The 27,936-nt window shown below is 44.3% G+C and overlaps 1 protein-coding gene across 1 annotated transcript in view; it reads left to right on the forward strand.

Annotated features, from left to right (window-relative positions):
* The first annotated feature begins 3,061 nt into the window (after positions 1-3,061).
* myo15ab (myosin XVAb) overlaps positions 3,062-27,936 on the forward strand; it is a 55,186-nt gene continuing 30,311 nt past the window's right edge. The window contains exons 1-25 of the mRNA XM_047333891.1: positions 3,062-3,214; positions 6,425-6,561; positions 10,488-10,564; positions 13,943-14,080; positions 14,192-16,510; positions 17,334-17,568; positions 17,713-17,820; positions 17,995-18,190; positions 19,591-19,710; positions 19,837-20,154; positions 20,387-20,584; positions 20,756-20,997; positions 21,378-21,768; positions 22,074-22,156; positions 22,582-22,645; positions 22,768-22,877; positions 23,878-23,952; positions 24,235-24,325; positions 24,443-24,448; positions 24,545-24,648; positions 25,525-25,588; positions 25,875-25,988; positions 27,031-27,192; positions 27,395-27,508; positions 27,595-27,653. Coding sequence (XP_047189847.1) covers positions 14,257-16,510; positions 17,334-17,568; positions 17,713-17,820; positions 17,995-18,190; positions 19,591-19,710; positions 19,837-20,154; positions 20,387-20,584; positions 20,756-20,997; positions 21,378-21,768; positions 22,074-22,156; positions 22,582-22,645; positions 22,768-22,877; positions 23,878-23,952; positions 24,235-24,325; positions 24,443-24,448; positions 24,545-24,648; positions 25,525-25,588; positions 25,875-25,988; positions 27,031-27,192; positions 27,395-27,508; positions 27,595-27,653 — 5,108 coding nt within the window. The 5' untranslated portion in view covers positions 3,062-3,214; positions 6,425-6,561; positions 10,488-10,564; positions 13,943-14,080; positions 14,192-14,256. The remainder of the gene's footprint in view (positions 3,215-6,424; positions 6,562-10,487; positions 10,565-13,942; positions 14,081-14,191; positions 16,511-17,333; positions 17,569-17,712; positions 17,821-17,994; positions 18,191-19,590; positions 19,711-19,836; positions 20,155-20,386; positions 20,585-20,755; positions 20,998-21,377; positions 21,769-22,073; positions 22,157-22,581; positions 22,646-22,767; positions 22,878-23,877; positions 23,953-24,234; positions 24,326-24,442; positions 24,449-24,544; positions 24,649-25,524; positions 25,589-25,874; positions 25,989-27,030; positions 27,193-27,394; positions 27,509-27,594; positions 27,654-27,936) is intronic.

A 27,936-nucleotide genomic window follows, 5' to 3' on the forward strand; every position in this document is an offset into this window, starting at 1 on the left:
AAAGCCAGATGTGGGAAGTTTTTCAAAGGGGATTCATTGGGACTGAAGACGAGAAACCAGTGGCGATGTTAAGGCAAGAGCATGGAGGGAGCGTCTACCGCTGGCAGCGTGACAGCGGCATATAGGGGGAAATCATGACAGAAATATGCTTTGCCTGGGCAGCAGCTACGGAGACAAAGCCGTCAAGCAGCTTATCGTTTTTCTGACTCCAGGCGGTGGATATCTTCCCTTCACTGTGAATTAGCAAGTTTGTAGTCCACACACACACAACCACATTCCAAGGTCTAATTCATAAAACAAAATGACTGTTAAAACTGGGAAATTTAAACAGCATGATAACAGTAATCCAACCATTGGCTTAAGAAAAGCATTTAAAAGATTTAAAGCTGAAAAAAAAAATCATTGGAGAGCCCTTCATGGAAATCAAATGAAAATAAACCAGATCTTTAGTTGGAAGAAACCAATTCCTGCGAGTGGTTCCCCATGTTCTCCTCTGTTTGTCCACATCTGCCAATCAATTACTCGTCATGTACTTAAAACCAGGATCTCCCCCTTTGACTTTGCAAGATCGTTCTTTAGTGAGGAAAACGATATGGCTGCACAAACCTTTGCTTAGGAGCTCTGTCTGCTGGCTCCTCAGGCTTTTCAGCTGGTTCCTCCAGTTCATCATCCTGCCTTTGCCTGGTGCTTTTTACAACAAAACACCTGAAAACGTCATCTGTGTCAGTTTCTGAATACCTGCTTTGTTTTTCTCACAGTTTTTACATATTCATAATCAAATAAGACAATGAAAATTCACTTTCTACAATGTGGGACCTTTAAATTAATTCTCAGACGTGGACATCCCCACCAATAGGGGAAAACCAGGACAGTTGTGAGTATATTTTAAAAACAGATATATTTTTCTGAAGCCCAACCCAGAGTGTTTTGAGTCGAAGTGCATTGACAGTGGTTTTCAGTGTGACCATAACAATTCCTGTCCCTGGATTATTTTCTCTGGTGAACAATCCTGTTATACACACACAATATAAGTTGCAAATAGGTATTTCATTAACCTGAACTCACATGTGACATACGCAGAAATAGTTGTGTTTTTGTGTGTGTATAAATGAGGTGAACTCACTCCAGATGTGTCTTGACTTCATCTCAGACGTTCTCCAGCTGCTCCTAGAGAAACCTGATCGTCAGCAAAAGAGACACAGAAAGGGAAAGTGTGAAAGGCTTTTTCAAAATGCTTATGCTAATCAATTTTTCCATATACATGTGCATATGTTTAGGGGGTGGGGGTGTGGGGGGGTTGTTGTATGTGTGTGGTGGCTCCTTCTTCTCTGTATTCTGATGATTGTTGCCTGTGCATTTCTGCCTCCGGCAACAACACTTAGAGGCGTAGGTGGACTGACCATCATGAGTGGCCAACTGGGACTTGAAGGCCAGCAGTGAGCGGAGAGAGACCCAAGCCTTCCCCTTTGAGAGAGAGAGAGAGAGAGAGAGAGAGAGAGAGAGAGAGAGAGAGAGAGAGAGAGAGAGCGTGGGCTGTGGTGGTGGGGGATGGGGGGGGGGTTGAGTGCATCACCGGTCCATGCTTCTCGTTTTCAAGTATGTTTTTAGTTTGTGAGTAGAAAAGAAAATGTAACTAATGAATATCTGAAGCACTGGAGATCCCACGCAGTAGGGCGCGGCTATGAAAGGTCGCTAGAAACAAAGTGCAACAGGTGTCAGATGTAAAACCTGCAGAGACCTTACAGTTTATTGATATGGTAAATGGACTGTATTTATTTGGCGCTTTTCTAGTCATATAGACCACTCAAAGCGCTTTACAGGAAAGTCACGTCCACCCATTCAAAAACATTCATACAGCGCCGCAATTTACCGCGCTTTTTTATGTCACATTCCTACACTGTCGGAAGAGCCTTCGGAGACGATTTAGGGTTAAGTGTCTTGCCCAAGGACACATCGGAAGCTGGGACCAAACCGCCTTCGGGTTGGAGGACGAACGTCTCTACCTCCTGTGCCACAGCCGCCCAAGAGGGAGATATAATGTGCTCGTCATTATGGCGACTGTTGATCTAAAGACCTTTTTCCACAGCAGACATTTTGGCTTTGTATGAGAGCAGTAGTTAAAAAGCACATGATGCAACACATTCACAATACAATGAAAATATCATAATTCAATAAAATTAAACATCCGTTTCTCGACAAAAAAAACAACCTTTTCTAACAAATAGATTATTAAACTGTGTGATACTGTGTGTAGAATATTACACATTATCATCGCAAAACACAACAGCTTTGCTTTACTTCTCAAACGTTTGGTTTGACTCGGGCACACTGAGTGAATGGATTCATCGATTACTAATCGATAAATAAATTAATCGGCAATTTTTTTGATAATCGATTAATCGCTTCAAGTAGTTCTGAAAGTAAAATTCTCTGATTTCAGCGTCTTTAATGTGAGTAATTTCTGGTTTCTTTGCTCCTCTGTGACAGTAAACTAAATATCTTTGTTGTGTGGACAAAACAAAACATCATGTTGAGGTTTGGGCAAAAAAACATTTACATTTTTCACCATTTTATGACGAATCGATTAAATCAAGAAAATGATCAACGGATTAATCGACTATGAAAACAATCGTGAGTTTGAGCCCTAATGCCCATATCTACAGTAGCTGCTGGGATTTTGATTCCCCACATCTCAGGGCGGCTGTGGCTCAGGAGGTAGAGTCTCTTCCGGGAGTGTATGCACGTGACAGTAAAAAAAAAAAAAACGCGCGGTAAATAAAAGCGCTGTATGAATGTTTGTGAATGGTTGAATGTGACTAGAGTGGGTCAATAACACCAGTAGAAAAGCGCTATATGAAATAAAGTCCTTATACCATTTACATTTGGCGAGATTGCAAAAAAAGCGGGAGATCGAACGAAAGAAAGAAAGAAAGAAAGAAAGATCATTTGATTTCACTTCCCTGCGTTCGGTTCCCCGCGCGCGTGATTGTGACGCACTCGCGCAGGTGCTCGAGTGACGTCATCGACCGGCAACGCGCGGTGTCGGTCACGAGGAAGAGGCGGGAAGACGCCCGGACCCCAGAGCGACCGAACGGATGCGGGACTGAGGCTGCGGCGGTCTGGTGTTTCCCTCTTGGTGGCTTCTTCCTGGACAAAAGAGTTAAGAAGAAGAAGAACGTCTCTTTCTCCTTCTCCCAGCAGCAGCAGCAGCAGGGTGAGTTGAAAGCGCGGACACGAACCGCGTGTTGCTTCTCTTGTCGGACAATTTGCGAAGTGGCGTGAAGTTAAAGCGAGACGAGTGGGCGGAGTTAACGCAGTTTAAATAAAGCGCGCGACCAATGGGATGCGTAGGAAGAGGATCAGCTGAGCAGTCAGCTGACGATGGCTGGTACAGTGTTAGCTGATAGTGGCTGAACTAAGGATATGCGCTCAAATTGTGTATTGTTCTGTTTCTGTATTTATTTTATTCTTTGCATTTTTTTTTTCTCCCTCCCTTCTCCCCGTTCTGTTGTTTGTCTGCACACGTCCCTCCTGCTTTCATCTCAAATCCCACCTTTCATTTTCCATTCACATTGCTCCTAAGCACGTTTTTCCATATTATATGTTATATATATATATGGATATTATATATATAAGTTTAGTACCAAAAATATGACTTTTGCTATGACTTGCCTGATCCAGAAAAAAATAATAATGTCCATCCACTTGCAGTCTGTCTGCACCAACTTGATTTTAGGGCTTGCAACTAATGATAATTTTCATAATCGAGTAATCTTTTGATTATTTTATCGCTTGATTGATTGGTTGTTTGGTCCATAAAATTGTGAAAAATGCAGATGGAGTTTCCCAAACCCCAAGATGATGTTTTGTTTTGTCCACACAACAAACATATTTAGTTTACTGTCAAAGAGGAGCAAAGAAACCAGAAAATATTCATATGTAAGAAGCTGAAATCATAGAATATTCCCTTTTTTCATAAAAACTTGAATATATTATCAGAATACTTGGCGATTAATTTATTAATCGTTTAATAATAGATTAATTGGTAAACTGTTGCAGCTCTACTTGATTTCCCAACCTGCGCTGGCCGCACTAAATGATTCTAATCTTTTCCTGGTCTAATCTGTAGATCTTTTTTCACAGCAGACATTTTGACTTATCATAACATGACTTATAGAAAACCCTTACATTCCATTTAGATGAGCTATAGGTCCAGCATCCTGGTATCAGCCATTGCTGTATCAGCCATTGCTAACGGAACCGATGAAATTCGTTACACCTGTACATTTCCTGCTATGACAAGTCAAAATGTCAGCCCATGGAAAAAAAAAAAGATCTACTGCATCCTTGTTTCCTGCCTTTTATCTGACCTCAGCTGGTTATTATTTTTAATTTTGGCGGCCTGCCTGGTTGCCTCCAGTGACTGCCTACCTGTTTCTGACCTATGTCCGGCCTTTTGACTCGTGAAGTCTTCTTTTGTATTACAAATCCTGCCTTGCTGATTCTGCTTCTGGGAACTTTCTCCACAATCATTAAAGCAATTTCTAAATTCTGAGGCTCTAAATGTTAATAGTATTGCAAAGAGCATGGAAACCTATGCCAAGAATGGATAGTATAGCTACTATAAGCATGAACTTTTTATTGGTTTTCATCCATCCTCTGCTGTGACACTGCCATCCATCTTCTTGCCCCTTCAGGTATATATGCTTGGTAGTTCTGGTCATTTCCAGATTTCCTATTTCAGCCTTTCTTGTATATGTATCTGTGTTTTGGTGATTCTGAACTCAGCTGTTTTTTTGGATTATTGGCTGCCTGCCCGATTCCCTTCTGGTCTTGTTTGCCTCCGCAGACAGCCTACCTGTTTCCGACCTATATCTTGCCTTTTCGACTAGTGAAGCATTCTCTCCTCTCTTACTACTCCCACCTGCTGATTCTGCTTCGGGGTCTCCACAAATTTGCTACAGTATTACCATGAATTATGAGGCTCAGAACTGCACGGAGAGCACATGAAAACAGTGTGCACAATGGCAAGAGTGATGTACTATATAGTCGTAGGGACCGTACCGGTATATTGATTTTCGTTCATCCATGTCATACATCCTCCGCCTGTCTGAGCCCAGGTGACAAGAAAGGTATAGTCCGGGCATCCGTCTCCCAAGCCGCATCCTCCGGTTCCCCCAGGGGAAAGATTTCCAATGTTTATTTAACCTTTACTTGTCTTCGACTGACTCTAGGACCGCAGTCTCTCTGGGCGTATACATTACTTCACCTAATATAACATGCATGACATCATAAATAAAAATTCTGGTTCATGATTCACTTTTTGTAGAGCAATTCTCCGAATCAATATTGGGTATTTAGTTTGGTATTTGCAGCTCCTACATGGTGAAGTGGGAGCTTATAAAGAGCACTGTGTAGATGGATTTATAACCTTCCTGTTTTTACTGTAGGCTGTAAATGTTAATCCAAAAAAATCTAAACTCATCCAAATGTAAAATTTTCGCATTAAAATTCACCATCCGAATAGTTTATCAAAATGCCAAGTTTTTTTAAACATTGTATTTAAAATAATTATTATTCAGTATTTTTGTAGACAACACAGAAACAAAGGGTCAACGAAGGTCTGTCGGAGTCAGCCCTTCTGAATAAAAATGTTTGGGCTGCTCACGAGGCATCAGTATGCAGTGAGCAAGCTATTTGATAAATCACAGCTGTACGTCCTCCACATATTATGCTTAATATGAATAAATGCACGACAATTATTCACATCACCCGGTCTGCCAAGTCTGGGGCCACAGGTGTCCCCCCTCTGCCACTTGTCTCCGCCATGACCAAACGCGACTCTATCAACTACGGGTGGACTGCCCACTTTCTCTATTCAAAAAGGATCTTAAATTGTAATTTGGCTCCATCAAATAGGCTTAGGAGATGCATCAGCTCTCGCATAAATTCCATTTCTGTGTTTCCGAGTGCCAAGACGGCGGTTATCTCTGCTCCGCAGCACCATCCCAACATGAAAGCGTGATCTCAGAACCAAGCGCTTCCCAATGATCAAATAATCGCCTGCTGTGCAGAAAACAACATGATAATTTCATCTCTGTTGCCCCTTCGCTCTCGTATACTCGAGAGCGAAGTGGATCTTAAGCTGAACTAAGCAAAAATCCTACGACTGTTGTGTTTTTCGAAACACCCGAGAGGGAGGAGAAGTTAAATTCTTTAAGCTGTATCATTATGTTTAACAGTCATTTAAAGAAATGGGCCCGGTCTAATGAATGTTTCAAGCGAGAGAGAAATAGCACACTTCAGCTCATTTCTGAAAACCTGGGGAGAAATAAAATATTGATACTTGCAATTTGGTCTGTATACTGCTCTGTTTATCGGAATGATTATCGCTTATTTCTTTTCAATACATGTTTTACTGCAGTTACAGCCATTTGAGCACGTTCATCCAGCCTGTGGTGAGCTTCTGCATCCAGTGATGGGAGGTCTCCATTGAGTAACAAACACAGAAATATAACACGGATGTTGCTGTGAAGCTACTGGCGATCCATTACATCTACTGTAAGTAAAACACTCCGCTGCTCTGAATATACTGAAGGCTACCGATGACTGGTATTGTTTTTTCCTCTGGAGCTTATAACACTTTAACAAACAACAGCATATGGCATTTCGCAGAAAATTGCACAATTTTTTATGACGTCATTATCAAAATGAACCCACGGGGCTTTTGAACGAGAAACGTCAAACTCTTGTGTGCAACTTCACAAGTTATGGCCATTCAAAACGTTTTCACGAAAATTGGTACTGTGACCTTGACGTTTGACCTTCAAGGGTCAAATATGGTTTACAACCTTTGAATTGGCTCTAGTTTTCGTATCTACGGTCAACTGTTTGATATGTCACCTGTAAATCCATTTTGATGGAATGGTTTAGAACATTTGTGAACTTAGACGTGTCTGCAATTGCTATTATTAGGCATTCCAACGCCACCAGTCCCATCTCGATAAGACCATTGGTTCATGAGCTATATACGATAATATATTTAAGAGGGTATTTGCCCTATGGTGACCTTGACCTTTGACCTTCTTTTCTTGTTTTTTCTTCCATTTAGTCATTCGTATGATAAAAGCTGTACAGTTTTTTGCTGTAGCAACTTAAATGTGGATTAATGTCCTGCACTGCGCTCATTGCAGCACTTTGATGCCTCGTGCCTCTTTCCCCGATACAAAGATTTAACATTTCTGTCTCGCGGGGCTCCTTAAATTTATTATGCAACTCCATATATTCCTGACTAATATTCCACAAATGCGCCTTCTTATCGTATTTACGACTATCTGTCACAGTCAACTAACCCCTTACACCCCTCATACACACATGTATACATCCATCTCGGAGTGGATGTGATGGATTGTGTAGGTTAAGTCCACGCTTTGCTCTGTAGCTGAGCAGTTGGGGATAAAAGTTTAGATATTTTTCGTGAGTGACGGGAACAAAGTCACTGTGGTTTGCAGTGCAACAGCAGTCAGGTGTGTCCCTGAACAGGAAGGGGTGCAACATGCGACTCAAGGACACTTCGGCAGCAACAGCAGCAGCAGCAGGGCTTATTTGAAACTGATGGACACGCAGCGGGGCCCCTCGCTGCTCCTGCAGCGTCACGCTCCTCCGCTATCCAGCCTATCCAGGTGGAGCCTAAAATGAGTCCATGTATCTACCTATACCTCCTACTTGGCAGCTTCCTACAGCCAAGCCTCTAACCTCCTGCAGTGACAGTGTCTCCGAGCAGCCGTTCCAGCTCCAAACTCCAGCACTTCAGCACTACAAAACGCTCACGTTTGCATCCAGAAGCAGGAAGCTGGGGCTACTTTTTCCTCTTCTCCTATTTGCAATTATTGTTTTTCATCTGTTAATTCGGAAGTTTTTGGCAGCTTACATTTAATCTCTTCTGTTTCAATTATCGCTGACCATTTCTCTTATGCTGAAATAAAAAATGCTGCTCTGGCTTAAAAACTGTTGCAACATATTTCCTGCAGAAACATCACCACCTGTCTGAAACAAGGTTTTGCGGTATATGTTATTCCCCCTCCCAAAAAAGCAGCATGTACCCGCAGGATGAATCCATTACTTTCCTTGAATGATTCATAGAGCCTAAAACTGGACAGGGGCCCGGGAACATGCCATGCATCATATATACAGGGTATATATTTACTGTTTCCGAGCCCTGAGCGAGCTGTTGTCGGGGGGGGGGGGGGGCACAGTGTCTGTCAGCAACTCCTGCATGGTGGCAACACTTCCTTCGAAAAACTCCAAATAATCCAGGTGAGGATTTTTCTTCCAGAGAGAATGAGATAGCACCGGTGCCCAAATGTGTTGCTATACCCTGCAGCTCTACAAGATCGCAGCAGAACCACAGAGAAACGGAGAGAGAGAGAGAGATGTACTCTCTCCTACCATCATTATTCAGCTCCAGTGGCCTGCTCTCCGTTTGCTTGGTTCATTTGCATTTGATAACAATTCCTGCGAGCCCTGTTAAATTATCCAGTAATTCTTAAGAAGGAAAGAAATCATATATTAGAGGGAAGCCAGATGAAATAGGCACAATGTTCTGTGGCAGAAACTTTTCTGGGTTTCTGTGGTGATGTGTGATCAAGTTTGTTTTATTCAGCATAGAATTATTCACCAAGTACCAAGTGTTGTTGACATTCATATTTCATTTTTTGTCACTGCTTCCCAGCTGCATGTAATGATAATAAAAATCATATTTACTATGATTCCAAATAATGTTATTAAACATGACCAGGACCTGGATAAGGAGCAGAAGATTGACGGATACATGATGGATTAACCAATTAAAGGTCCAATAATGAATTTTATCAAGTCAAGTTTATTTATAAAGCTTTTATAACGACCAGAGTTGAACCAAAATATGATGAAATAAAAGAATAGAAATGGGACAAAATACCCCACTAACGGTCAAAAACCCGAGAAGACACGTGGGTCTCCCATTTGACCTTGAATACGTCTACAGAGGGATAACACTAAATTATCAAAGGTGAACTGTTCCAAAGCTTTGGAGATGCAAACGAACGATCCCCTTTACCCTTTAGCTGAGACCATGGGACAGCCAGGAGCAGCAGGGGATCCGAGAGATCTGGGAATCGATAGGGGGCAGAGAAGCCAAGATATGTGTCGGGGTGGGATGTGAGAGGTCTGGGACAATGAGAGCAGTGGTGAAATCACAGGGTAGAAGGTCTTAGTTGATCACATTCGACAGTTTTGGGGGGAGGTCTTGACTGACAGATTAGGAACCACCGACCCAATTCACACGTGACCCAAAGACAGATGGACTAAAGTGTTGAATAATTCAACTTGAACGGTAACTGACTTAGCTGTTGGTGGACAGAAGAAAAGTAAAATAATAAAGCAGCGCTCTAGTTTTGGTTTGAGAGCATTCGACTTGGAGAGCTCACTGCACGGACCAATTACTGGATGTGCAGTCAGTGTTTGACTGCCTGCTGCAGCCAGGCGACAGAGGGCTGCATTCCTATTTAGTTTCCCCCCTAAATGTTATAAATGTGCCCGTTGGCTGAAGTGTGTGTGAGTTACTGTTTCATAAACAGTACTAAGAATAGCTCCAACGTTGCCAAATACGTAAAAAAACCCAACAAAAAACAAAAACAGGGAGGTTCGTGCGTCGTCGTGGCTCTCGACAGCAGGTTCACTTTCAGAAAAGCCGGGCCCCGTTCGTGTGCAGGCGGCCAGCCGGTTCATCTTACTGTAGGGGGGCCGACAAGGTCGTCTGGGTTATGGAGTGGAGACGCAGGCGGTTTTGTGGCTCTGTGCGGTTTGTTTGTTGTCAGGCGGGTCCATCTGGTGGGGAACAGGAGGACTGCTCATGACGATAACGGTACATACATGCAACTCTCACCTTGCATCCCGTGACACCGTTTCCCCTCCATTCAACATCCAGAGCTCAATATGTGACAATAGCTCCGGAAAACAGGCAGGCGGTGGAAGAAGTGGAAAAACTTTAACCCTTGAATAACATTAACTAACTACATCTGCTCTTTGGCTGTCAGATGAAGGGTAATTTATCCTTCCCTAATGTGCACATTTGGGTTTATTTACCATTATCAGTGTTTGTGTGTGTGTGTGTGTGTGTGTGTGTGTGTGTGTGTGTATCTGTGTATCACCGGGCACGGTCGACTCTGCCCACCCGCGGCGCTCATCAGTTCTCACCGGAGTGTGTGGAACTCAAGCCCCCGGCCGCGGCGCCGAATAATAACGGTCGTTAAATATTCATCCCCCCCGCGTTCCCCCGGTATAGCTCTTCTCCCTCCCTGCACTGGCCGACCCCTGCTGCTCCGAGGGCCGGACAGCAGCAGCAGCCCAGGTGGGGAGCTGTGTGTGTGTATAATTTTAAGATTATCAGAATGTAAATGGGATTTTATTTCAGTTTCAGAGACTTTTTATTCTTCTTTCTCTTTTAGGAGGATGGGGAAACTTGACTACGGAGCTCCAGTGACTCCGGTGAGCGACTCCAGAGGTTGGGTGTGCCGGAGGAAAGGTAGGTGGATGCATCCTCCCTCCCTCCCTCCCTCCCTCCCTCCTTTTTGTCCACACATCCATAAAGACTACCCATCTGCCTGCGGACTGCAAGACAAATGTGCCTCATGGATTCTCTCGTGTATCTCATTTCCACTGGTTATCCGACGATTGCTAAATCATGAAAATCCACGTCATGGTGAGGTAATAGAAAACCTAACCCGGTTATTTGGTTAGGTAACATCAACGCTCGCTGCAGGCCTGTAAACTTACCTGACGAGCTCCAGACTGTGAGAAGTGCTGCAGGTGTAATGCTGCTCCACTAGATAGCAGCAGATTACTGAGCGCGTGCACGTGTGTGTGTGTGTGTGTGTAATGTGTCAAAGATGGTCTACTGCTCTGCCTCAGGACCTGAATGTGTATGATGAGCCTCATTAAGTCCACCTCTGTCATGAGTCTGCCTTTCTCTCCGGGGCATGTGTCTCTATGTTGTCTCTCTTCTCCTACAAATTCTATCAAAAAGATGGAGGCCCACCTGCCAACAGCGATTGCTTTGGGAAGAGGGTGACTGGCTGCAACTCAGAGTTTTTCCACATCTGATGGGGTCTTTTCATTCTGCTTCAAAGGAAGATGTACAGTTAGAGACAAACCGCGGGAAACCCAGGCAAAAAAAATAAAAAAAATAAGGCGCTTTCATCACAACCCTCCGCATTTTAATGCGAATGTGCGCCCACTCGGCGCCATAACTCTGCACGGGCACACACACACATACGTATGCACTGCATGTGCGCTTTGCTGGTTAGTAATGATCAGATACACTTACATAGCGAGACCAAAAGATCAGGATCTGGCAACCCAACACCCCTAAACCCTGCCACAAGACAGATCTGGCAATCCGACCCCTTCCCTCCCCTCTGGAAGAGGAATAATTTGGTTGATGGCACTTATAATCACAGCCCTGTTACCGATCCTTCTGTGTGTGTGTCTGTGTGTGTGTGTGTGTGTGTGTGTGTGTGTGTGTGTGTGTGTGTGTGTGTGTGTGTGTGTGTGTGTGTGTGTGTGTGTGTGTGTGTGTGTGTGTGTGTGTGTGTGTGTGCGTGCGTGCGTGCGTGCGTGCGTGCGTGCGTGCGTGCGTGCGTGCGTGCGTGCGTGCGTGCGTGCGTGCGTGCGTGCGTGCGTGCGTGCGTGCGTGCGTGCGTGCGTGCGTGCGTGCGTGCGTGCGTGCGTGCGTGCGTGCGTGCGTGCGTGCGTGCGTGCGTGCGAGTCATTCTTCTGTCATTGATACGTAGAGGGAAGACGTCATACATCAAACAGTGGGTTTGTGGGTGTTTCTCCTGCGCCTCTGCTTCTTCTCCTGCTGTTACTAATGAGGAAGTAGGTTGGTGGCTGCCTGCATTGCTCCTGGTGATGCCATTCCTAATGTAATATCTATTATCATCTTCACTCTCACACACACACACATACACACAGACCTGATAGTAAATGTTACAACGAGGGGAGGGGAGTATATTTAAGGACAGAGAGCGTACAGATGTGTATATGTGAAATTTGAGGCTGTTAATGATTGGAAATATTTTGGATTTGATTTCATCTTACAGCCAATCAGGCTTATCTTATGCATCCTATGTCTGCCTCTCTCTCTCTTTATCTCTTTATGTCCCTTTCTCTCTCTCTCTCTCTCTCTCTGGACCTTTTGTATTATTTATGCCCCGCCCCCTCAGCTGCCCCGAGCTCTCGTGTTTCACCTGTAGAGCCAGATGACAAATTAAGACTCCTTCTATGAGCAGCCGCAAGGAACTCCTTAAATGCATGCATACACATGCACCTATATATGCACACACACACACACACACACACACACACACACACACACACACACACACACACACACACACACACACACACACACATACACACACACACATGACCCGGCAACCCATCTGCCCTTCTCTCTTTCTCCCTCACGCACACACACACACACACAAACACACACATACACACACACACACACACACACTATAGCTTTCACAAACTCTGAGGAGAGCAGTGTGAACAGAGTGCTGTGTTGAGTGAGGGAATGTGTTGTTGTGAACAACAGAAGACGGAGTAGGTCAGAGGAAGAAGTGTGAGCCACAGACTTTGTTCCTGGAGTTGTATTGTTCGGTTTTTTATTTTGCTTGTTTTTTTGTTGTTTTTTTGAACCGCCAAAGAAGAGACCTCCAGCAAGGACGCAGCATATTTGAAGACCGCCGAGATCCTGGCGACCACCACACTTGCTTCTCTGTTCTGTCTGTCGCTTAATGTGGAGGTGACTGTCACGGAAAAACTTAGTCTTGATGAATGAGCGAGGTGACACTGCCACTAGAGTTTCTCCTTAGCTACAACTCTACAGGAGAGAGATTGGACCACAGAGGGGGTAGAGCTTGAACTGTTTGTGTGTTTTTAATGTTTGTATGCAGTTTTACAGAAAGCAATTGCCGCAGGGATCATACTGTGTGGAAATTAGTAAAACTAACACAGTTAAAAAAAATCTCTTGGAATAGTTCACGCTGAGGTTAAGCTTGATAGTAGAGTCAAAGCTACTCTTATATGAGCACAATTTGATTCAAAGAAGCTGTTAATAAATTACAAAAACCCTCTTTAAATCCCTTACTCTGATTCTAATTATCTTCTCTGGCTTTTATTATTGTTAAGATATACCTTTCAAGAAGACATCTTATCAGCCATATTTTTACATGTATATAAATGGGGAAATATTTTTTATAGTTTTTTGTAGATGACCAGCACTTTAAGGTGTCCGCACTACTACTGCACGCCAAATAATTAAAAAATAACTTAGTCATGTTGCGCCTGTTTATAGTTTTGACAAGTTGTATCCTCTTTAACCTCACAGCGCAGTTTGACATCTCTGGTAGAAGTTGGCAATGTCTGAATCAATATATAATTGTAAAGGAGTAAGAACTCTCCGATTAGAGATTTCTGTGGAGTGAGCACACAGAAAAAGAAAGATCGAGGACAGAGAGCTGCCAGTCAATTATCTCTAAGCAGGAGTCGGTGCTCCAGAGTAGGGTTGGGAAAGAGTTAAAAAAAAACATTCTAAACAGATTCAAGAGATCTCTGGGTGGTGTTTGGAGATCAAATGACTGTGGGTTTGAGAGGGTTACAGTTGGACAATGAGAGTAGTGGCTATCACTGAAGTGCATGAGACAGTTTGTGGTGCTAAAACAGTACCACTGACTTAATACTATTGCTAAATACATTTGAATTGGGCTGGGGTATTAAAATCCAAGTTTTAGCTTGATTTCACTGCTAGTGTGTATGTGTGCATATACAGTACACTGTGTACATGTGGTGATGTGCTTAAAAGATTACTGATATTTAGCTCTGTATATCCGGACAGGAGTCTTCATGGGTACCAGATTTAGACAGTGCAGAACTGCGTCGGCCAGGTGGACCTGTCCTCACACTGATACCAGACCTGCATATAGCTCCGGCACAGAGTATACCAGGCATATCTAAACCAAGGAATCTTTTAAAGGTCAGACTCCTGATCATATTTTCTTCACATATTACAGCATATTTTCTTCATGTTAAAATATTCTTACAGTGTTGACAGTGTGCATGTAACACTTAATGTTTGTGTTTACAGGTTTGAAGGTTTACAGTATTGCATCCTGAAGAGAGGGCATGGTGCGCTCTTAGCCACTTGTCAAAATGCCAGGCAAGAAAGACGCCAAGAAGGATGCAAAGAAGGGTGGAAAACCTGAACCAGAGAAAAAGAAAGAGGAGGAAAAGAAAGGGAAGGATGACAAAAAGGGAGGAAAAGATGACAAGAAAGCCATCAAAGATGATAAGAAAGGTGGAAAGGATGATAAGAAAGGGGGGAAGGATGATAAGAAAGGGGGGAAGAAAGGAAAAGACGAGCCAGCCAAGGGTAAAGATGATGGAAAGAAAGGAAATAGTAAAGGGAAGGGTAAGAAGGTGGAGTCAGAGGAGGAAGAAGATGAGCTTCTGAGTGATGAGGAAGAGGACTTCAGTGAAGAAGAGGACGATGAGGAGGAAGACTCAGAGGATGACAGAAGAGGGAGGGGCCGAGGAGGCAAAGGTGCTAAGGGAAAGAAAGGGGGGAAGTCTAGACGTGGCGAAGATTCGGATGAGGAGGAGGATGAAGACGAAGAAGATGAGGATGACGATTATTACAGTAAATCCAAAAAGAAGTCAAAAGATAAAGGAGGAAAATCTGATGCTGAAGCAAAGAAGAAGAAAGACAAAAAGAAAGAGGAAGCTCCACAGCTCCCAATAAAGGAAATCCCAAAGAAAGGTCTGAAGAACATGTCCAGGATGTTCATGAAGTTTTCTGGTTTCAAACGACGCAGGAACAGTAGAAAGAAGCTGAAAAGTACGTCGCGTTTGTTCCTGGGGTTGGGGAAGAGAAAGAACCGACTTGCCAAGAAGAAACGCCGGAAGTCAATGCTGAAGAACACCTCTCGATTCATGATGAGGTTTAAGGCCAGCAAAAAGGGGAAAAAGGAGAAAGAGAAAGCCGAAGCCAACAATGGGAAGAAGCCAACATATATGCTGCTTCGTCTGGGGGGAAATGAGAAGAAGGGGGGCTTCTTCAAAGGCTTATTTGGGAAAAAAGATGGTGACGGGCCTGCTGATGACTTCAAGAACAGAAGTGTGTTGCTGGGTAAGGTTGCAGCAGCAACTAACTGGCTCACTAAACGTTTCCTTTCAACTAAAATGCGAGGAAATTCAGGAAACAATGGCTGGGGGGTACGTAGAGCACAGAGCCGACAAGCCAGCTCAAGACGTAATCTCCCCGGTTACCATAATGATGGTTATGAACATGGGGAGGAGGCTTACGGCTACAACCAGAAAGGGTATGGAGACTACTACGATGGTTATGGTGGTTATGGAGATGAGGCAGCTGCAGCATATGGAGGCCAGGTTCAGCTTGGTTACTATGACAATGGAGCAGGGGGAGCAGAATATCAAGACCTGGGTTACTATGAGGAAGAAGGACTTTATGATCAACATGCAGAATATTATGAAGGTGGTCTTTATGATGAGGGCATGGAGGACCACTATAATCCTTATTCCTCTGCCCAAGACTACTACAACCAGGAAGCTGATCCCTACGGTTACCAGCAACAACAGACAATGGCAATGTATGGTGACGAGGGTCTGGACTATTATGCACAAATGGGTGAAGACCACATGTATGGAGGAGCAGTAGACGGATTCCTTCACCCTCAGGCTCAGGCTTATTATGACGAAAATGGTCAAGGTGTTTACTATGGTGATGGACAAGGGGGTTACTATGACAATGGACAGGCAGGTTATTATGAGAACCCTTATGCAGCAACTATGGGAATGCAAGGGGGATTTCAACCAGACTATCAACTTAGTTATAGTGATGCTGGCATGCCCTACCAAGACTACAGCTCCCAACAGGCAATTGGAATTTCACCAGGAGGCCAGCAGGTCTTTGGCTTTGGAGGACAGGGGGTGGATCAGGTACAGGGCCTATATGGAGACCAGTATGCAGACCAGGTGGATCAATATGGGGATGATAGTAGTGGACTTCAGGGAGGGGAGATGACATTCAGAGTTCCTAGACCTCAAGTGCGCCTATTTGGGAAAGAGCGCCTCGATGTGCCCCTGCCCCCTCCACCTACTTTGCCACCTGATCCAGAATTTGAAAGCATGTCAGAAATCCAGTATGAAGACCAGATTTCTCTTGCCCCAGGTCAGGATGTTGGCATGATGTCATTACAGCCACAAATGGCAATGTTACCACAACAACAAATGATGATGTCTGCTCAAGAACACATGATGATGGCCCCACAGAGAATGTCACCACATCAACAGATGATGATACAACAAGAACAGCGTATGTCCCCCCAGATGATGCCATCACAGATGATGTCACCCCAGCAACAGATGATGATGCAACAAGAACAGAGTATGTTCCCCCAAATGATGTCATCACAGATGATGTCACCACAGCAACAGATGATACAACAAGAACAGAGTATGTCCCCCCAAATGCTGCCATCACAGATGATGTCACCACAGCAACAAATGATGTTGCCACAGCAGCAGATGTTGTCACAACAAATGATGTTACCACAAGAACAGATGATGCCACAGCAAATGATGCTGCCGCAGCAACAAATGTCTCCACAAATGATTTCCCCACAGGTAATTCTACTCTATTCCATCATTGATTCTGTTCTGTTCATACTCTTAAGTGCAACCTGATCCTTTTTGTTGTTGTTGGGTGAACATGTGAAATGTGACAGAAACTCCCACTGTGTTTTAGAGAGCAATCTTATTCCTGTTGACACTATTATTTTTTTATCTTTTGAAATCACACTGCTGACACCCGTATCCACTTATATAGTACTGCAACCTCATTTTACCAATATATTTTTTCCCTAACCTTATTATATTTTTCTGTTTTTTTGAAGCAGCAGATGATGACAGATTCAATGATGATGCCACAGCAACAAGGCAATGGCCTACCTTCAATCCCTACTCCAACTGCCATGATTATTAAGCAAGCAAGTATGTCCCCTCGTTCTGCACGGCGTCTGCAACCCTCTCCGACTCCATCCCGCCGCTCTGTCATCATGCCCTCCCCCCAGATGCAACGCCATCCGTCTGTCATGGCTTCCCCGGTACCTTCTCCTATGCTTCCACAGAGACGATTCCCCTCTCCACAACCATCCTTGAGGAGTGGGTTCATTGGTGCCCAAAGACCCCCCTCTCTTATGTCGAGACAGATCTCTACTCCTTCATCCCCCATGGCGTCCCCCCTCGCCCATCGCAGAATGCAACCTCAGAGATCACCATCTCCTCTAGCTCGAGGACCCTCGCCCCCCCAATCTCCCCGTGCTTCAATGATACGGCGAAGTCCTCCACCCTCACCAAGATTATTAATGAGGCAACGTTCTCCACCTTCCTCACCCCGTACTTCCATGAGGAGGCAAAGTCCCCCTCCGTCACCCACTCCTGCTCGTAGCCCATTTGGGGGGAGAAGGATGCATGGGCCACAATCTCCTCCCCTTTCCCCTGGTCATGCATCTCCACCTCTCTCTCCACAGCTCAGTAGAAGACCATCTCCCTCTCCCTCTCCATCTCGTCGCAGTTTGTCCCCTGCAGGACCCCATCCTGCCCCATCATCTCCTACCCTCTCTCGTCGTTCAACTCGGCTGCTCAGGGACCCCACCCCCTTAGCCAGGCCCAGGATGGGGGGACATGTCCCTTTGGGTACTGTCAGACCCTCCCCTATGGGTCTCCGAGGGCGGCCAGTGCCCCCACCCACCCAGAATGTCCGTCCATTCCATGCCTCATCTATAAGAAGCAATAGGTCTTCTGTTCTCACAGTGGACTCCCTCCACTCCCCCTTCCACTCCCCTCACATGGTCCACCGCGCTCCCCTAGGGAGGAGAGAATCTGGTCGATTCCATCCTCGCCCCATAGCCCGAGGACGTCCCCTCATGGCTCAGCAATCTTTGAGGAGGATGTCCCCTGCTTCTCCACAGCCCTCTCTGAAACACATGCCATATCCTGCATCCCCACGCCTCTCTCCTCGACTCTCTCGTCAGTCTTCCCCCCATCTGCCCCCTCGAGCAGAAATGTATGTATCTGAACCCTATGGAGATCCCTATGCTGATCAGCTTGTTGCTCCGTCTTCTCCCATGTTATCTAATGCTTTGCATAACCAGGCTATCCAGCAGGCCTCTTTCTCTTCACACCTGGGCCCTGGGATGGTAGGCATGAATGAGATGGCCCCTGAATATGTTGAACCATATGCTCCCTCAAACCCTAGCCTTTCTGGTGCAATACAAAACCAGACCATTCGGGATGCATCCTACATGTCCTCACTGCAGAGACCAATGCCCCCTTATGAGCAGCCTATGGCCCCTTCATCTCCCATGCTGTCTAGGGCTCTGCAGAATCATGTTATACAAGATGCATCCTATGCTTCTCCTTTACAAAGACCAATGTCCCCTTATGAACAGCCTACGGCCCCTTCCTCTCCCATGCTGTCTGGGGCTCTACAGAATCATGTTATACGAGACGCATCCTATGCTTCTCCTTTACAAAGACCAATGTCCCCTTATGAGCAGCCTATGGCCCCTCCCTCTCCCATGCTCTCTGGGGCTCTACAGAATCATGTTATACGAGATGCATCCTATGCTTCTCCTTTACAAAGACCAATGTCACCTTATGAACAGCCTATACCACCGTCTTCCCCAATGCTGTCTGGAGCTCTGCAGAATCGTGCAGTGAGAGAAGCGTCCTATGCGTCTCCTCTTCAAAGGCCTCAGTCCCCATACACTCCATCTGTACCTTCATCTCCAATGCTTTCTGGAGCCATGAGACATGGTCAGGCACTGAGAGGTGTGGCTTCTTATCAGACTCCACAGCTTCGTTCACCATATGGACCAACTGTTGTTACCCCTTACGATTATATCTCTGAGCCTGGCCCAGGACCATTGCTCCATGATGCCCTGCAGAACCGATCTGGTTTGCAGAATGTTTCCTCTTTACGATCACCAATGATGCAACGCCGTAATCCCTATGCAACAGCTGGACCTCAGCTCCACAGTGCATTACAGCAGAACCCTAACCTCCGCCAAGCATCTTATCAGACACCTGTGCAACTCAGACGTTCCCCATACGGGCCCCCATCACCCTCTTCGCCAATGTTAGGAAGTGCCCTCCAAAATCCACAATTGATGCAGGCATCATACCGCCTGCCAGATGGAACCTTAGTGTCACCATATGCAGATTCACGTTCCTCCCCTATGCTTGGCCATGCCTTGCAAAACCAACAAGTCCGTGGAGCCTCATATACCTTACCTGATGGATCAGTTATCAGGGTAGGTATATATATAATATATAAGGAAAATATCAAGTATTAAACCTGAGATGTACTTTATGTTTGTCTCCATATAGTTCAACAATAACAAATTTTATTTTTTAACATTTGTACTCTCCTATCACTCCACACTCCTTCTCCCACCCACACAGGACCCACGTGTGCCCCAGAGGCCCATGTCTCCTAACCTTTCCAGAGCACTTCAAAACCAGGATCTCAAGACTGCTTCATATACTCTCCCTGATGGCACCATTATAGACCCTAGACATCCAGTAAGCCCTGACTCCTAATTCTGTAATCGATTTCAGCTTTAATTTCAATGTCCTCTCGCCTATCAAATTGTATCAGTTAAAGTTATAGTTGAAAATAGTGATTGTTATGATGTCTGTGTTCTGCAGCAACCCATATCCCCAAACCTGGCTAAGGCCCTGACCAACCCAGCTTTGCGCGAAGCCTCTTACTCTCTTCCTGATGGTACCATTGTGATTGACCCAAGGAAACAGAAGTCCCCAAACCTGGCAGCAGCACTTCAGAACCCTTACCTGAAAAGTGCATCGTACACACTGCCAGATGGCACAATCATCATTGATCCACGGAAACCTGCTTCTCCAAACCTGTCCAATGCCCTTCAAAACTCGCTGCTGCGAGACGCATCCTTCACATTACCAGGAGGGATTCATGACCCTAATACACCTATAACACCAAACCTGGCCATGGTCAGCTATAGATTCAGACTCTTTGTTTTGTTTTCTATGTTTTACATTATGTGTGTTGATCTATTTCCTCCCCCTTAACAATACAGTGATATTTGTGTAGAAGGTCACAGGTATACAGATTTGTCTTTTGCTGATCATAAATGCTAATCAAATATGCTAAGCTGCTGCTTAAATTCAATTGGCACTTGTTTAAAGGCGTACTTTAACTGAAACCAGCTGTTGTAAAATTTAGGCCCTCAGTAACCCTGCCTTGAAAGGAGCTTCATACACCCTACCAGATGGAACTATCATAGTGGACCCACGGAAACCAAAGACCCCCAATCTGACCGCCGCCCTACAGAACCCCTATCTGAAGGGTGTGTCATTCACGCTGCCTGATGGAACCATCATCATTGACCCACGGAAACCAGTTGGCCCTAACCTGTCTAAGGTGTGTACCTGTTTAATTTATCTAAATTCAACTTTGCTGCAGTACCTGTAACTCTTTCCCTGTCCCACTCCATGTTTCTTTAAAAGTCAAACAAAATTTTTGAATCTTACAATTTAATGACAGTCCTTTGCATAATTTAATGACGTGATCATAACTTTGAATTACCTAAAGGCTCTTTTGAATGAGAACCTTCGTAGCGCATCATACCAGCTCCCTGATGGTTCCCTGGTTATCCCTGGCCAGAAGCCCTCCGCTCCAAACCTTTCATCTGCTCTGAGGCAAAACAAGGGCCTTAGATCTGCAGGTCTCTATCATCTGCCAGACAACTCTGCACTGTCAGGTGTTCCTAAACCCACCTCTCCCAACCTCAAATCTGCGATGAAGAATGACGACCTCCGTGCTCTCAGATACAGGTAGGAAGCTACACTATTAATGGAAACTAGGGAAGAGAATTACTTCATTGAGAAAACTCTCTCTCCAAAGCAGACAATGTGCTAAATATTTGATAGTTATTTTTTTTACTGCATTTACATTTATCTATCTTGAATAGTGTTTTATTTTTCTTGTGTTCAATCATCTGTTTTCTCATCACTAGTCTTTCATTTGTTTTTAATGTTAACAAGGGGCTTTCCTGTAGTGGAAACACCATGCATTTGGAAAGGCAGTATAAATTGCCATTTATAATACAATGACGGAATTCCATAAAAACAATTTTAAAGTCTTTGTTTTTTGAATGTTGTGCGACACTGTGTGACATGTTGTTTATCGCCGAGAACCATTCCTTGCCCCGCAGGCTGCCGGATGGATCTGTTCTCACGCGTCGGTTCCACAACCCCAGTCTTAATGATGCCATCCAAAACCAGCAGCTCCGCTATGCCTCATACAGGGTGCCAACAGGCCTGCAGGGTGAAGATAATGTTTATGCTGTGGTTCCTCCCTATGGGCCGCACTCAGGCCACTGGGCCAGGAATGCCAGAGGAGCAGGGGATGGAGGGGAGGATGTTTGGGCAGCTGAGAGGGTTCTTCCCCATGGAACCCTCCAGAATTTGTCAAAGTGGGCCATGTACAGAGAGGACGGGGTAATGGAAGGATATTCACCTATACCTCGATTTGCTGATGGACATCAGGACCCGGACTGGGCTCCTGACAGAGACAGAGCCCCTGGTCAAAGCTGGTATGACAAGGTAGCTAAATCCATCAATCATATATTTTTTTCAGATGTGGATTGACATTTTTTATGATTCCTTGTGACAAATGTGGACAATAAATATGAATAGGAATTGTTGTGATATAAAAATCATTCAAGCAATAACACAGGAGCTGGGTGGGCCCACACTCAAAAACTTTCCTGTAGAGTATAACAAAAATATTCAAATGTCTGCATATTTTACATTAGCTCAGCATCAAGCGATGACAATGTCCCTCAAGCTTTGACAATGTTGCATGACAGTCTTGATATAATTACATACAAATCTGTGTGTTTGTCCAGATCTTCTCTATCCTGAGCATGCCCACAACATGCCACAGGGTGAAACGCTGGGCGGAAGGAATGGAAGACATGACACAGCTGCCGTAAGCACAAACCAGTATTAGCAAACAGCCCCACAGCTCGTTCACTCATGCCACACTCTTACAAGCGCATTGTTGCTGCAGCATCAAGCAGCACAGCTCATTTCACTGCACATCCACTCATCATCCGTAATGATTTACAATGTTTGTCCCAGTGAGCCTACAGGCTTTGAGAGTCCTTGAACTTTTTTTTCAAGTTCCTAGAGAAATACCTCAGCATTAATTACTGTATGTTAAGTATATAATTATTTTATCAAAATACGCTCCCAAGAAAGTACCTCCCGCTGACATGCAGAGTAAGTCATTGAATGTCATTGAAGTGTAATGAATTTTGGAAAGCAAAGCAAAATGTGGGAATCCTGCTTCCGAGCGACAATATGTGCTCTGTACATACGTGTCCTTAATCTCCTCTTTTTGTTTGATTTCAGTGAGCTGAATGAGAACACAGTTCTGATGAACCTGAAGAAGCGCTTCGACCAGGAATTTGTCTATGTAGGCCCTAATTTCTAATTTGCAAATTTAATAACGAATATCATCAAACGTTAGCAACATCCACTCATCCTCTCTCCTTCTTGTCCCTTTGTTTTCCCTCTTTTTTTTCTTCTTCCGCACAGACCTACATAGGCAGCATCCTCGTGTCTGTGAATCCCTACAAGTTGCTCAACATCTACGGCACAGACATGGTGCTACAGTACGAAGGCCGCGGCCTGGGTGACAACCCTCCGTAAGACCCAGGAGTTTGTGTGTGTGTGTGTGTGTGTGTGTGTGTGTGTGTGTGTGTTGGGGGTATTATTGATGTTGTGAGAGATCTAAATCTGTTTACCCAGTCAAATTATGAAAACTGAAAAGCAAGTCCCTGTAACGTAAGTCAATGCATTTTAAGGTGAAGACATGTTTTAAGGTCATGGTTCGGTAAGTAATGGTTATGGTCAAGGTTAGATAAGCCTCCAGGAAATTAATGTCAGCCAAAGTCAGTGTGTGTGTGTGTGTGTGTGTGTGTGTGTGTGTGTGTGTTAACATCCACTGGAAGGTGATGAGAAACGACTTTGCAGAAAAGATTTCAACTTTGCAGGATAAACAACATTTTCGGAATTGTTTCAGTTTTCCTGGACTGCTGCATTCACTGGAAAAATGTTATATCTCACAAATTTTTCTCATTGGAATAATACATTTAAAGGCACGTGCAGCCGTGGTAGAACAATTACCTTAACTCCCTTACCTCTCAAACTGAAACCTTTGAGACTGTGCGCGCTGCTGTGATTATCCTATTGTACCACATCTGTCTACGCGTGTGTCGTAAGCTCTGCTATGAGACAATGTATGGAGGGAGATTGAGGTGTAAATGCCAGCATTCTCAGGTGTTAGTTAAGAGGCTCCTATTTCACTGCTGTTGGTCGGTTGCCAAGGGAGAGTATGGTCATGGATTTCACCACATCTACACACACTAACGCGTAAACCAATGAGCACCCAAATGCATTTGTAAAACAAGAGCACTCGGAGCCATGACCTCCGCCAAGGGCTGGGCAATCCCCCTTTGCAATGGTGGAGAATCCTTCAAACAATTCCTGGATTCAGATCCCCAAAAAATCATGCAAATCTGTCGATAACCTTTTGAGTAATTCGACCAACAAACAAACAAACAAACAGATAAACAAACAAACAGATAAACCAGATCAATCACATAACTTCCGAGGTAATAATTCAAATGTTTTGTTGTGTTGCAGTCATCTTTTTGCCATTGCTAACCTCTCATACACCACCATGATGGATGCCAAAAAGGACCAGTGTATTGTTATCAGGTATGAAATTATTATTATTATTATTTCAATTTTGGCTGAGTAAGGCCTAGAATTTAATGCTTATTTTTGAAAGCAACATATTGACACAACTCTAAAACTCAGCCCTTTTTGAACATTGAAATTCTGTTTGACTATTAGAAGAAGAAGAAAAAATCTTCTTTTATTCAGGTTTAATTTTGTTTAACAGCAGACCGTTTTATTGCCATGTCCGGAATGTACCTCATTGTAACCAATTATAAGGAAAAAAGGGAAAGTGCTGTAAAATACTTTTTGTTATTGCAGCGGAGAAAGCGGCTCAGGGAAGACAGAAGCTACGAAACTGATCCTGCGTTACCTGACAGCCATACATCACAAACGCAACATCACACAACAGGTAGATATGTTTTATTATTTACGTACATACATTAAAAACACACAACCCTTACTGAGGTCATTTAAGCTCACTCTGTTTTCTGTTTTCTCTCTCGTTTTTTCTTCCATTTACCATCAGATAGAGGTAAAGTTTTCCTCCCCTAGTTTTTTTTCCCATGACTAAAGGCATCCCTATTAAAAGGTAGCCACGGTAACATTACTGTCTATGGTGATTGGTCAGATCCTGGAGGCCACGCCCCTGTTGGAATCTTTTGGGAATGCCAAAACAGTGCGGAATGACAACTCTTCACGCTTTGGCAAATACACGCAGATCTTCATGGAGGAGTAAGTGATTTACAACTTCACAAGAACAAGAACATCAACAACATTTTTGAGGTTTCAGCGCCGTAAAAGTACTGAGTCAAGATGATCTAGAAAGGGGGGGATTTCCCCCTGTGGTCTAGATCATCAGAATCAGACCACAAATTCAAATAATATATTTTTTTAAATCAATTGAAGCATAGTCTCATCAGTTATTAGGGAGAAAGTCCGACGGACTTTCATCTCATAACATAACTATTATCAACTTGATGTTTTTAAGAAATCTACTTTTATTTTGCTCCAAGGCATGCCATGGTTTGGGACAATTATGGGATTTCCTCTGATGGATAGCACTTTTTTCAAGGTCCCTACCACTGTTGAAATAAGATATGGAGATATGTTCAAACATTTTTAACATACGGCTGAAAAAGTTGTTTTTGTGAATCCAGAAAATGTGGGAGATATTCACCACTTTCTAATGCTATGATACCACTCAACAGCCTATTGTTGCTACAGAATTGCGTTAGCTGTGTGTCACTGCGTAAACAACAATTGCTTTGACATCTGATCACCATGAGTTCACATCCACTGCAGTTTCTCTGAGTTAAAACACAAGCCCTTGTAAAGCTAACAAGCTGCCTGTGTGTTAGATTAAGACTTGGTGGTCACTCTTGTGCAATCTGCAGACACACACACACACACACACACACACTTAGTAGTGGGCTTAGTAGTGACTATGCTAACATGCCTTCCTAACACAGCTGATCTTCTGCCAGAACTGTGACAGAGATCCGAGAACATTACACATACATGACCTGTTACTTAACTTGGACTTACCGTGTGTGTGTGTGTTCGTGTGTGCGTGTGTGTGTGTGTACCTGCTTGCGTGTCATTTACCAGGGGTGTAATCAGCGGTGCCATAACATCTCAGTACCTGTTGGAGAAGTCCCGCATTGTCTTTCAGGTGAAAAAAACACAAGAACACACACGCACACGCACACACAGAGTAGGTCAGGTGGAGTCCTCTTACAACTGAGTCACCGTGAGAAATAGGAGAGCGAAGAAGCCGACAGCTCCAGAGTTGTCAAAACACCTAACTGTGCCTCCAGTCTGCCCATCATTCAATTATTTTCCACAGCATGTCAGTGAATCTACCATCACATTGTAACATTGTGTGTGTGTGTGTGTGTGTGTGTGTGTGTGTGTGTGTGTGTGTGTGTGTGTGTGTGTGTGTGTGTGTGCGTGCACAGGCCAAATCGGAGAGGAACTACCACATCTTCTACGAGATGTTAGCTGGTCTTCCTCCTCATGAGAAGATCTCACTGTATCTGCAGGAAGCTGAGACTTACTACTATCTGAATCAGGTGATCCCTTACACACACACACACACACACACACGCACGCACACAAGACAGAGGAGTGGTCACTGCAATCAATTCCCCAGTCACATTAACAAATGAGGTGTCAATTTCTTTTAAATGTGACATTTATTCTACAGCGTAATTAATGGCACGCGCATAAAACTCATTGCTGCACCCAAATTCAGAGTGACTCTCCTTTGCAGCATGTATCTGAATTTCAGGTGTGTTGAGTGATTACAATAGTAAAGCTAATAATGTAGAAATAATTTGCTCTTTTATCCCCAAAATACTGTGGTCGTGGCCCCTCGAACTTGTGGCCCCCTCCTCACATGTTGCACAAGGCTGAGTCGTGAGTAGTTTAGCCAGAGGGTGATTTTACCTCATCAGATTGTTTCACTCGGAGAGCGCAGACCTCCGCCAAGGCTGAGCCAATCCGCAGCCTCTTTGCTTGTTTCATCCAAAAACTCGCGTTCCCATCTCCATCTGACCTACATATATTCTTTTAAAGGTTATGTATCTGCGAAGATATGACTCAAAAATGTCAAGTTTCGCCCCGAACTCGCAATGGTGAACAATCCTTCAAACAATTCCTGGATCCACATCTGTATCTGGATGCCTTGCAAAATTGAATCACCTGTTACCATGTCCAAGATCCATCTTTGGTTTTGTTGGATTTTTTTTTGGTACCACTTCATGATATCGAATAAAACTCAGAGCAACATGTGGCTCATACTCAAAAGTGATTTGAGATCCCAAACTATTTATATATAGTTATTGCTGTGAGTTTGTTTCTGAAAGTGCCGTTACACCAGTGGTACACCAGTAACAACGCCTAGTAATGATGTCATGGTGTACTGACACACCTCACTGCAGCAAGGTGAAACTTTAAACCTCTGGATGTTTGTAAAAACAAGACTTTCAGCTCCTGATAAGTCGCTCTCTAATTAGAGCATTGATTGAATGGGCTCAGGGTAAGTGTGTTGCTGCTGATAATGGTGTGTGTGTGTGTGTGTGTGTGTGTGTGTGTGTGCATGTGCGTGTCCAGGGAGGAGATTGTACCATAGAGGGGAAGGATGACGGGGAGGACTTCAGGCGTCTGCTGAGTGCCATGGATATTCTGTGTTTCACCCCAGAGGAGCAAAACAGCATCTACAGGCTGTTGTCCTCTGTTCTTCATCTGGGCAACGTTTACTTCCAGCCACACAAGGTCTGTCTGTCACACACACTCCCACTTGCACACACACTCCTCCCCTCACACACACACACACACACACAAATCCACACACACACACACATACACACACACACACACACACACGGCTGAATTAAAATGATAATGTCGTTGATCGATGATGGTAATAATGAATGTTTATGCCTGTGCGTGTGTGTGTGTGCGGGGCCTCCTGCAGGCTGAGGGTCAGGAGGTCGCGTCAGTGGTGAGTGCGCAGGAGATCAGGGTTGTCGCTGAGCTGCTGCAGGTCTCACCTGACGGCCTGCAGAAATCGGTCACCTTCAAACTGACAGTGAGAAAAACACACTTCACATATAAAAGAAAACACACACACAGTTACAGAGATCTTGTTTGACAACAGATGTGTTTGACTCCTAGGATACGGTACGGGAGAAGATCTACACTCCGCTCACTGTGGAGAGTGCTGTGGATGCCAGGTGAATAAAGTCTGAGTATAGTATCTGTTAAATTTAATACTTTTTCTAAGAATAACCTTATATATAATGGCCTGGCTGACTGTCTTGTTAGATTTTTTTATTTTTTTTCCTCAAATCTTTCCTTTACTCCTCCAAAGCCATACCAGGACACTACTAGAAAGAGTGAACAATCTTTGATATTCTCCTCCAATCTTTGGTGGAGGCATGTGAGGACAAAGGACGTCAGGGGGCTGGGGGGGAAAAGATTTTTCAGATGTCCCCTGTTTCCATAGGAACCGGCTTT

This window comes from Scophthalmus maximus, chromosome 8, assembly GCF_022379125.1.
Source record: "Scophthalmus maximus strain ysfricsl-2021 chromosome 8, ASM2237912v1, whole genome shotgun sequence".
NCBI lineage: Eukaryota > Metazoa > Chordata > Actinopteri > Pleuronectiformes > Scophthalmidae > Scophthalmus > Scophthalmus maximus.